Source organism: Eumetopias jubatus, unplaced genomic scaffold (assembly GCF_037043125.1).
Source record: "Eumetopias jubatus isolate StellerSeaLion01/CBP00866 unplaced genomic scaffold, mEumJub1_p1.0 scaffold_4, whole genome shotgun sequence".
NCBI lineage: Eukaryota > Metazoa > Chordata > Mammalia > Carnivora > Otariidae > Eumetopias > Eumetopias jubatus.
In genome coordinates this window covers 27,223,992-27,235,773 of record NW_028274810.1, presented here as the reverse complement: position 1 = coordinate 27,235,773, position 11,782 = coordinate 27,223,992, and the positions used below count along the sequence as shown (strand labels likewise).

At 41.5% G+C, this 11,782-nt stretch overlaps 1 protein-coding gene across 1 annotated transcript; it reads left to right on the top strand.

Moving 5' to 3' along the window:
• The first annotated feature begins 412 nt into the window (after positions 1–412).
• Positions 413–10,620, top strand: RWDD3 (RWD domain containing 3). The gene is made up of 4 exons (XM_028102078.2): positions 413–518; positions 7,677–8,164; positions 9,918–10,033; positions 10,132–10,620. The coding sequence occupies exons 1-4, from the start codon at positions 434–436 to the stop codon at positions 10,244–10,246; spliced, it is 804 nt and encodes a 267-aa protein (XP_027957879.2). The 5' UTR covers positions 413–433; the 3' UTR covers positions 10,247–10,620.
• The last annotated feature ends 1,162 nt before the right edge of the window (positions 10,621–11,782 follow it).

The window sequence follows — 11,782 nt, the reverse complement described above, 5'->3', positions numbered from 1 at the left end:
CTTCATCGGGACAGAGTATCTCCTGCTAACTGCAAGGTCCCCAACACCTAGTTCAGTTCTGAGCCGGACCAGGGCTCACCTCCTCACTGGTCACTTTCCCGCTTGTTTTTGTCTTCCTAACCGTCAAGTACCTTTCGCCCAGTCTGTCCACCCCGGCAGCCCAGAGCCAAGTCTGGGCGGGAATGGTGAGTGTTCAAAGCCTGGGCTACAGTTAGGGGATTTCGGGCGTCTCGAGTCTGCAAGCAGGGCGGACTCCTAGGTCCCCGTCCCCGCTCCGGGCGGCGCTCGCGGGAGACGCGGGGCGCCCCCCAGTGGCCGCCCGTCCACGCCGCTCCGGGCCGGTAGGGGCGGTAGGGGCAGTGGCGGCAGTGGCGGCAGCGGCGGCGGCGGCGGCGGAAGGGGAGGGGCGGCGGCGGCGGCGGCGGCGGCGGCCATGGCGGAGCCAGCCCGGGAGGAGCTCTCGGCCCTGGCCGCGATTTTCTGCGGGCCCGACGAGTGGAAAGTGCTGAGTCGCTCAGGTGACTACCCCCGCGAGGGAGGGGCCGGGCGTCCTTCCTCCCCACCACCGGGACTGGGCTCCCTGCCCCGGGGCCCACCCGCGCGGACCCGGCTAGTTGAAGGATGGAACGACACGCACCGGGACTGGAGATGTGTGGGAGCAGGCGGGAGAGTGAGGCGACCCCCACCAACGTGAACAGCGTGGCGGCGCTCCGCAGGGGACGGGGACCGCAGCGCCCAAGCCGGTGCGGCTCGCCGGCCGGCCCCCGCCTTCCGCGCCCGTCCGGCCCGCGCCCGCCCGGCTGCCACGGGCCAAGCGCCGGGCCCTGCGCGCCCGCAGCCCTGGTCCCGGAACGCACTCCACCCAGCTTCCCGGGCCGCCGGTGTTGACTTCAGCTCTCACCTTGAAAAGAGGCCTGTTCTGACACCCCCAGTTTAAACCCAACTGCCCCAAATTGTATTTTGCCCGTTGTAAGCTCTGTGCATTATTCCTTCAGGGCACTCAACCACAGTTTTAACTCTCTGGGCATTGAGTGTGCCAAGTTGCGGGTGGGCGGGGACCCTGCCTGTCACGTAACCACAAAACTCCGTGCACCTAGGACAGTGCCAGGCATATGGTAGTTAGTAAATGTTTGTTGAATGAGTCTTTGAATTGGCCAAGTGCTCTATCCGAACCTTTTCTCAGGTTTCCTAGTTGATAGCTCTTCCTTTGCGTTTTTCTAGTCCGCTGAAAGGTGGCTGTCAACTAGAGGCTCTTGGGGGCGCGTTGATCTAACTCACGTGTACTGATTCCCTGTAAACGCTAACAGGGTTTCAAAGACACCGCCCATGTCCTCTGGGAGCTTACAGTCTAGAAAGGTTCTTTTGGCTATTTTTTGATGATAGTTAAAACTTATTCTGTGACTTCTATTAAGTAAAAGCCAAAACTGCACTTTCAATTTTCACTTAGCTTTTAAATACATTATGTAAATTTTTTGGCATGGGATTTAGCCTTCTGTTATGTTTCAGCAACTATTAAAATTGCCTTTCTGACCATAAATTGGTTGACCTTTAAGAAAGTAGTCTAAAAATGTTCTGGGTGTTGTGAGAAAACCATCTAGGACTAAGATGAGTTTCATGGTATCATTTGGTTGCTTATTCACACAGGAAGCCAGAGCTGGGCCTTTTCATGTATTCCTCCTTGCATAACCTGTGGTCATGTGACCACTGTTCTGATCCTGACACTGTGAACCAATTCGGGTAATAGAGCTGCTTCCTTTTCAGTGCCTAGCCTGTCTTGCATCTTATATAGAAGCTATCATTGACAATCCATACGAAATAATTTATTTTTAGTGTTTTCTTGTCACCCCCCCTTCTGATTGGATAGCATTCATAATTCATCGTCGTACTCACTGTCTCCATGTCTCTATTGATAATTACTTCTGCCTGAGGCAGGCTGTTTGGGAGATCATCAGTTTTTCTAAATTCTTTCATAATGGCTCAGTTGAAATATCCTGGAAAAATGAACATATGATTTCCCATCACGTCTTAAAAAGGATGGAGTGGTAGTGAGCCGGGTCATGAGTACATAGCTGTGCATAAGATACTGCTGATGGGTCAGAGAAAATGTAAAAAAGTAAGCATAGAAAGAAAGAGAGCAGTTTCTTAATAGCGAAAACACTGTGAACCCTTTATCCGCTGTTAAATTGAGCATGACTTTCAAGCCATGCCTCCTAATTAATTTAATTCAGCATTCTGGCATCAATAAGTAATTGAATTATAAAAGAATTCAGTGTAACAACTTAGGACATTTTGTTGCTGAAAGGTTCATTGGAGAATAGAACAATTCAGTGATTGAAATAGGGATGTTTGATGTTCACAACTGGGAATTAAGGGTAAGGTAAGGCCTTCTTTAATAGACCACAGTAAACATACAGCGGGTTGCTGCCTGTCACTGTCAGCCTGGGTTGGAGGATACAAGATTGATACCAGAACATTCTTAACACCATCAGTTCCATTCTGGCCTCCCTGCAAATAAATGCTGCTGCTTTTTGCCCCTGGAATCAGGAGAACACTGTGGGACATTGTGGGTGGGATTGCACTTCTGGTATGAGGTTGCCCATGAAGAGTTAGGCTGCCAGCCTAAGGGTCAACCATAAGAGTGAAGAACCTGACTAATTGGAATCAGTTAGGTTGGGCTAATGTGTGCTGGGAATTTCAGGGTACTTAAGCACATGGCCTTGTTATAGTGGTTATAGTAAACTCATAGTAAGAGGCATCAGGTATAACTATCTCTTATGGGTGCAAATGATGTAAACCCCCACACTGCTGTCTACTAGGGAGTGCTGTGGGTAGACCAAATCAGAAATATTCTACCCCTCCCTGTACAGTGCAGTCAGGCCAGGTGCCTGGTTTAATGGGGTCACCTTCCATGTACCTCATACTTCAAATGCATCTTACTTGGTGAGGGGTACTCTTAGCTTTGTTTTATGGAGAAGTTAACGGATGCTCAGGCTGGTTAAGTAACCACCAGGCACCAGAGTGTATGGACACTTGATAGAAATGGGGCTGCTCTATGAGGAAAAGAATTCTTAGCAAGGATAACACTTGTGAAAGAGCAATAATGAGCACCCAGAGAAAGGAGATGCGTGTCACCCAACTTACATTCTGAGTAATTTTGAAGGGGAGTGTGTGGGCATTCGTATGTGTGCACACCTATCAGATAGATGATACTGTTATAAATCCTTATTTTCCTGATGAGATAGTTAAGGGTCACAGATTATATTGCTGTCGTCAGTGCTCATTATATGTGGAGTCGTATTTCTGGAAATTGTGGATCAAAAAGTTGTAAAATGGGAGGTATATAAGACTCAATATCATATAATATGTTTGCACAGTAGCTTCAGAATTTTTGTCTTCTGCTAACACTCATGTTCAGATTGGATTGGGCCCTCTTGCAAAATGAATTATGACTGTCACCCACTGACCCCTCTAAATCTGCTCAGCTCTGTTTCCTGCTGATTGTCAGTACTGTGCTCACCTCTGTAAAACCAACTCAGCCTTGAACCTGACTTCTAAAGGATGGGATTGCCACTTTTAGCTTCACTTATTTTTAGTTTTCCTTTTGCTTTTTTTCTCTAACCACATTTTAAACACATATAAAAATCCAGCCGTAGCATAAAAACAAGCATGAGTGGATGCATACTTCTGGCGAGCTGCCTGGGAGGAAGAGGAAAGAAAGCCCCATGCAATGAAGTACAAGAGGGGATTGGGGCTGCTTCTTGGTTTTCTGAACAAAGGCTTACTTTGAGGATATCTAAAAATTGAAAAAAAAAAAAAAAGCAAGTAAAAGGAAAGTCAATTGTATATGGCTTCTTAATGGGCTCTAAATAAATCTGGAAGAACTCATTCTATTGTTTACATTTTCCAAAATCTTCTGTTATTGGACAGCATTCATTAAGTTCCTATTATATGACTGTGAAATAGGGGAAATCCTTAAAAATAACACTGCTGTGGAATTTGGGGTTCAGTTCAGTTTCTCCAGTTTGAAACTTTGTTGTTTCGTGTGTTGTTAGGTATATAATTTCTTGCATGTACTTGTAGGGAAGAACAAGGTCTGAAACCTATTTTAGTTAGTGTTTTATTTATGAAATTGATAACACTTATAAATAAGGCAGGGTGACTTCAAAACAAAACAAAACAACAACAACTAGGGAATTTTTATGTGAATTTCAACCAGAGGCAAGGCCTACATCTTTTGGTAGGCTCTTTGGATTAAAATAGTCTTGGAACTTATGAAAATTTTAGTTTTCTAGGGCAAGCATAAGTTTTCTGGGGCATAGATGTTTATTGACAATGATGAATTTGTGAGTTAATAGAGAGTTTTTTGAGGTCAGGGAGGGGCAAAGATTAGCATGAGATTTAGAGCAGATTATTTTTCTGTTAATCACTCTAAGCTGTTAATAGTCTTAAAGCAGATAGAGGCAACTTTGTTTTTTGTGTATCTCTCTTTTTTTTTAATGAAAAAGTCAGATTGACAGTACATGTGGTTATATGAAAAATTCTGACGTGAGAGAGAGCCAGTCTAATTGCATGTAGAAACTAAAGCAGATGTGACAGCAGGGTAATACACACACTTCTAGAGTTTTTGGGAGAAAATGAGTTTTTAAAAGAATGTATAATTTTATTACCACATTAAATAGCAGCAGAGTGGGGTTGTTATTGGGCTTTTCATTTTCCTATAGAGATAACATCATTTTGTATAATTTTTAGTTTGCAGCCCCAGTGTGTGTGTGTGTGTGTGTGTGTGTGTGTGTGTTGGGGGGGGGGATGGGCAGGGAGTCGCTGTCTCTGAGAAGACCAATTAGGAAGAATGTTAATCCTTCCCAGTTCTTGAAAGAATCAAAGCAACTTTTCTTCTAAACATATAACTAATGATTTTACAATTTTCTAAGGCAAAAGTAAAGATTTCTCCCATTGCTTTTTTTTTTTTTTTGAGAGAGAGAGAGCGTGAGGTGGAGAGAGGGTGAGAGAATCCCAAGCAGGCTCCACACCCAGCATGGAGCCCAACACAGGGCTTGATCCCACCACCCTGAGCTGAAATCAAGAGCTGAACGCCCAACCAACTGAGCCATCCAGGTGCCCCTCTCCCTTGTTTTCTATTTGCTGACTAGGACCAGAAAATCACTAAGAGAGAAAAATACAAATTCATCAGGATTTGAAAGGCCAGATCAATAGCATTTCCACACTTTCTCCCTGGACTGCCTGTTTCTGTCAGTTGGTTACCTGCACTGGGGAGGAACAGGTGGGTACTTATATGGCAGAGATTGGAGAACACTGTGGGTTTCAGGGTTTTGATCAGAAAGGGATTCTTGCTTGAAGGGAAAAGCTTGCCTTGTGGACACAGGTTCTATATTAGTTTCCTGTGGTTACTATAACAAATTTCCAAAAATGTGGTGGCTCAAAATAACACACATTTTTTTCTCTTGTTGTAGTCCTGGAGGTCAGAAGTCTGAAATCAGCTTCACCAGGCTGAAAGCATGTGGTCAGCAGGGCTATGTTCCCTCTGGAGGCTCTAGGGGCAGAATCCACTTCTTTGCCTTTACCAGCTTCTAGAGCTGAATTCTTGCACCCCTTCGCTCATGGTCCTCTATCTTCAAAGCCAGTAGCATGGCATCTGACTTCAGTGATTACATTGCCTTTTGTGGTACAGTTTCCCTCTGCCTTGCTCTTATAAGGACACTTGTGATTACGTTTAGGGCCCATCTCAGGATCCTTAACCTAATCACATCTGCAAAGGCCCCTTTGCCATGTTCTGGGGATTAACACATACACATTTTGGGGCCATTTTTTAGCCTATCACAGGTAGCAAGGACTTCTGTACCTGTGAGCCCCGTGGTTACAAGCTAGTGCTCAGACTGTTTAACTGTAAAATTTAAAAGTTTCTTATAACTTGTAAAATTATTTCTTGGTTGTTGTCTAAAAAGAAAATTTTGAGATATTCCAGTGGTGAAGAAAATAGTTCATTTGGTTCAACCATAATAGTTCTGGTATGAAAGTACCACAAAATAAGTCAAAGTACCATGGGAATCATAAGACAGATTTTAGAGAGGTGATGTTCATTGAATGATGAATAATGATGAATATATGAAGTTCTTCAGAAGTTATGCCTCCCCTTGAAGGAGAAAGTGGGCTCCCTAAAGGATTTCTGGAGAGTTTATTCAGTCTATTTGGTCATATGTTGTCTGTAGGTATTTAATAGTGCCCATGTCACATAGTGAAGTGTACTGATCTAACTGACATATAGGGACCCTATTTAATAATAAAATATTAAAAAAATAAGGAACTGGGTGGAAGAAAGAAGGGTTTTGAGAAACATGGATTGTAGAGGAATGTACTAAGTTAGGTCTGGAAAATTCTTCTTTGTACAGTACCCATTTTACTTATGTAAACACATTTTAGTTGTATCATTTTAATATGGTCTTTATAGTGGTCTTTATAATATAAAACACTATATAATGTGTTTCTGGGTGGTGTCTTAAAATAGTAGTACTTTGCATCTGATACCAAAGAGTCTATTAAAACAACAACAACAAAAACCTTTTTGTAGCAGATGTGTTTGGTCCCGTGTGAATCAACGTCTGTAACAAGAGCTTTTATATAAATGGAATCAGATGGCTAGAAAGCCATGTTAATGTTGTTTGGTTCTTTCAAGGGGGACACAGTCAGGTTCCAGTTGTTGAGGCTATTGAGCAGCAATCCAGGTATGAAAATGAGGAAGGTTTGCCTGCCTCTCTCGTGAAGGAGGATGGAACAAGGGTGTGTGGAGAAAGAAGTGGGGTAGAGAGAGGCAAGTTAGCTTCAAAGAGATTCGTCTGCACCCAGTTGTTCTACTTGGCTCTTCTGATCTGTGTGCTTCTGCCCCCTGCAGAATGAATCAGCCTGATGTTTTATCAACTTTTTGAAAAGTGGGGTGAAGCCGTGTGGAACACATCAGAGGGGTGAAGTCGAGCAAATCTGAAAGGGAGCAGTGTTTCATCTCCTAGCCTGTGTGTGCTTCCCTCCTCCTCCTCGTGGAGCCAGAGAGGGCTGAATTGATGTCTGCCCCATTTTAGTTCATCCTGCTACCTTCATGTTACACTGATACAAATACATTTGAAGTCAGAAAAGAGCGGGGCCAGGCAGTTACTGTCTCATGCACAGTCATCAGTTTCTTGGGTCCTGCAGCCACACAGCATTCCGGTGTTTGCTTTGACTTGGTTTTGCAACACGATGACCTTCCTTGGATGCACTGTGTAACTTTTAAATTAATCACTGATTTTATATATACGCAACACTCGTTCTCTGAATGTTCATGTGAGTTTATTACGAGTTTCCAGAATTAGAACTAAGTGAGGGTAGAAAAAAATTGTGTGATGAGAAGCCGTTCTGGTAAACCTGAATAAAAATGGGGCAATGGTGAATGTAAATGCCACAGAAACCGTGGGTGCTGGGATGCAGGAATCCATGAGTATATGTGTATGGTTGAAGGAGATAATCTGTAAATCAGGACTCTCTTGGGATTGTGTGTCTCCTTTGTAAAGTAACTCCAGTTTTCTCATGAAACATAAATTGACATCGGAAACGAAAATTTTAACTTCTTAGTGTGCCATTCAAATCGAATTATGTATAGCTAATCATTATTTTTGGATGCTTTCCAGAGACAGATGGGACCGTGTTCAGAATTCTCACAAAAGCCGAAGGACTTAAGGGTGCGGATGTACCTTTAGAATTGGTGTTCCATTTGCCACTCAATTACCCTTCGTGTCTACCTGGTATCTCGGTCCACTCTGAACACCTGACCCGGGCCCAGTCCATGACTGTGAAAGAGAAGTTACTTAAGCAAGCAGAGAACCTTTTGTCGGAACCTATGGTTCACGAGCTGGTTCTCTGGATTCAGCAGAATCTCAGGCACGTCCTCAACCAACCAGACACTGGAAGTGGCAGTGCAAAGTATACTTTTGCAACAGGCACGATTGTGGATGATGGACTGTGGCTAACTCTTGTGCATTTAGATCACATGAGAGCAAAGACCAAATACGTCAAAACTGTTGAGAAGTGGGCTTCCGATTTAAAGCTGACAGGAAGACTGATGTTCATGGGTAAAATGATACTGATTTTACTACAAGGAGACAGAAGCAATATCAAGGTGCCAAAAAGTTTAATGTTGAAAATGAATTTGGCTATTTTCTGCTAAAATGATGTGTCTGTAAAGTGTGTTTTGTGACAATGGGACAGATTAATCATTAAGATGTTAATGGATCTCCATTTTTTAAGGAATGTCTCTATTTCCTAATTACAACTACAAACTTGCAAAGCTTGAAGAATAAGTAAATTATATCTTAAAAATTATTCCACATAATGAAAGGGATAGGTCATTAAAAAAAAATCTCTGGTGTGTGAATGTTTCTCTAATTAGCTTTGAGCCTCGACTTTATAAATGTGCATTAAAAGTTTGTGCATATTTGTATCTCATCCCTCAGGCACAGCAAGGTGTCTGTTTGTGGATAGTGTGTAAAAGTTTTAACTTTTTGGCAGTTAAAAACACACCCTGACACTTTAATTTGGCTTCTGTAACACCTGGAAAGAGGAGCTGGTTCCTCCTAACCAGAATTTAGTGTTAGTGGAAGTAGTAGCTTCCGTAGGCTGTCAGCTTGTCACCTCCTACCTAACTTTTGCTTTCCACTTGACTTGTCTCAGCAGCTGCTTTCAAAATCATCATCATCTTCAGATTCTCCAAGTTCGCATGCTCAACTCATCTAACCTGTTTTATGTGGGACCAGACGAGGAAAGCTGCTTATTAATATTTTAAATCTTGAAAGCGCTACAAATCACTTAATAGGTTTATGCTTTCAAATGGGTTGGGTCAAGAATACTTACAATTGAATTTATTCAAAACAGACTTAGCTTGCACAACCTATAATCTGAAAGATTTGTAGACTAACTACCTAGCTTTTTCAGGATGAGCGCTTATCACAATACTTATTTGGCGTTTGGTTAACCAGATTAGTGCTGGGGTTGTAGCATATAGATACCACAAATAATTAAAGTTTAATTTAAATCTTGGTTTGAGGTCTGACCAAAGAACCAGATATTGCAAGGTGATCTCTAATATATCTATAAAATTTGACATTTTGGGTCAACTCCTGGCTGACAAAATGAATACAAATTAATTTCCTTGTTCATATTTCCCTAAAAGGCTCAGATATTTCTTTAAGCCAGCTCAGGAATGTTAGGCTAAGTGCAGCTGTTTTGCAGATGATGTTACTCAGATTGGATCCATCAATTAATTAACAAGTACTTATTCATATGACTAGAACTTGGCTAATGCAGAGAAATTAATACTTTTTATTTAAAGAGTTTTTTCCTTTTTATAAGCTTTCCCTAAAGTGCTATTTAATTTAAATATCTCTGCTAAATTTTTTAAGATTATATATCAGGATTGAGAATTACAGGTACATATTTGTAGATGCCATCCAGTTTGGAATGGTCAGTGCTGTGTGCCTGTTCTTTCAGACACAGAAGTAGTCATAATACTGCCACTAGCTGGTACTATTAATTGTGCCAGGCTGACCTCTGAGCACTTTGTATATATTAACTCATTTAATCATCACAGCTTCCCATAAGGTAGGTGCCGTTCTGAGTACCATTTTGTGGAGTAGGTTCCTGAGGCACAGAGGGCTTAGCCTGGAATCAGATCTAGAAGGCCTTGAAGTCCAGATTTAAACCTTCTACCGGCACATTCTGCTGCCTAGTATAGGAAGACACTGTAGCCCTCTTACTGCTGGATTCAGAGAGTACTCTAGGCAGGAAAATAAGTCTGCAGGATCATGGCTCCTTTAAAACTAGGACTTGGAGATTCAGAGTAAGATATGTATTTAATGTACTGATTTATCATTTAGGAGTACCTGATTCTTCAGAAAACCTCCAAAGTAGATGTGGACTCAAGTGGAAAGAAATGCAAAGAGAAAATGATTAGTGTACTGTTTGAAACAAAAGTACAGACAGAACACAAAAGGTATAATTTAGTACTATTGCAGATGGAAAAGTAACTGAATCGATAATTACACTCTGACAAATCTAGGCATATTCATGAGTTTCTCTTGTATAATGCAGGTTTCTGGCATTTGAAGTCAAAGAGTATTCATCGTTGGATGAGTTACAAAAGGAATTTGAAACTGCAGGACTTACGAAGCTTTTCTCTGAATTTGTGCTCAGGCTGGTAAAATGAAACGAAAGACAGGAATCTCTTAGTAAGACAGCAGTGGTGTTTTGTTTTGTTTGTGTTTTACGGTGGGTTTGGGGAATGGCTAATTGAAATCCTCATAAGAAAACAATTTTAAAGTTTCTCTGAAGCAAAATGATAGACACCATTCTAACTTCAGGGGAAAAAAAAGCCCATTTTGTTTATGGACTACTAAACAGTAAAAACACCCATGTATTCTAATTTTTGCAAGTAAAGGCTAGGTTCAATAGATGGAACGTTACTGAAAGATAAATATAAAATGATGATGGTAAATGAGCCCTTGTGATTATATAGAGGATTTGTTTGGAACTGTGCAATTTTCTGGCCAATTTTCTTGTAATTAAATGAATTTTTTTAAAGATTTGTTTTCATGTTCACTTTATTTCATGTTTACATTTTTAGCATTTGATCACGATTTTCCCCCATTCAGCTTATTATGTCTGATGTTTTAAGTTGAATGTTAAGAAAAATATAACACTGATTTCTTTGTGAAAGTGCATAAACTGTTAGTTTAAATACAAACCAAAGAAGTTCTATAGAACGTGATTTTTGATCACTTTCTTTGGGGTCCTAGATAGCATGGTACTTGTTAGTTGTAGGATTAGGGAGTCAATTTAAATTAAAATTCTTATTATTTTTTGCGGGGGCAGATGAAGAGGGAGAGAGAGAATCTTAAGCAGGCTCCATGCCCAGCGCAGGGCCCAACGTGGGGCTTGATGTCACGACCCTAAGATCACGACCTGAGCCAAAATCAAGAGTCAGATGCTTAACTAACTGAGCCACCCAGGTGCCCCTTAAAATAATTTTTGGGAAAACTTACCTTCTGGTTTTACAAGGGGAGAAATGCTTCACATAAAATGAACTTGACTTGTTGGATGAAGGAAATGATATAGAGATACTATTTTTTTATTTCTTAGGAAATCTGTTAAAGTATGATAATCTTAAAATATATTTATTATGACCCAAGGAGAGAAGAAGCCATAAAATGAAAGCCTGTATTACAATCTGTAACAAAAGTGTAAGGAGGCATTTATGTTTGAGAAAGGATATTTGTGTTCGTAAAGCCAACTGTGCTTCCAAAATAAGGGTCCAAGTGATGGAGGAAAGGCCCTGCGAATCCCTCTCCCTGCAATCTGTGAAGTACAGTGATACCATTATAAAATCATAAGTGATGGGAGACATAAGTGAGGAAACGTTGCAGCATGTGGGTCGTGTTTCTTGATAGTGCTTCTCTGGGACCATGTTGGTTCAATCTGATTGTCTCACTTTCAGGTACCCTTATAATTAAATTATACCTACCTTTTGATCATCTTATGGGGTTCTAATGAGAGGATTTTTGGTTCATTTTACCTCATTCCAGGGTGTTTATGATTTTTTCTTGGAGAACTGGTAAATGTAGTTAGGTTGTTCTATGGGAACAGCATATGGCAAGGAGAAGCTAGGCTACTGGTATGCTAAACTGAAAATAGGCTTGAAAATTCGGGGCTGGTCATTATTACTGCTTCATTTGATTTACTAAGC

What these genes read in the sequence shown, in the direction of transcription:
- RWDD3 (XM_028102078.2), top strand. Translation starts at nt 434, where the DNA reads ATGGCGGAGCCAGCCCGGGAGGAGCTCTCGGCCCTGGCCGCGATTTTC. An exon ending in GAAAGTGCTGAGTCGCTCAG is followed by an intron (nt 519 to 7,676) that starts GTGACTACCCCC and finishes GATGCTTTCCAG; the next exon opens with AGACAGATGGGACCGTGTTC. An exon ending in GTACAGACAGAACACAAAAG is followed by an intron (nt 10,034 to 10,131) that starts GTATAATTTAGT and finishes TGTATAATGCAG; the next exon opens with GTTTCTGGCATTTGAAGTCA.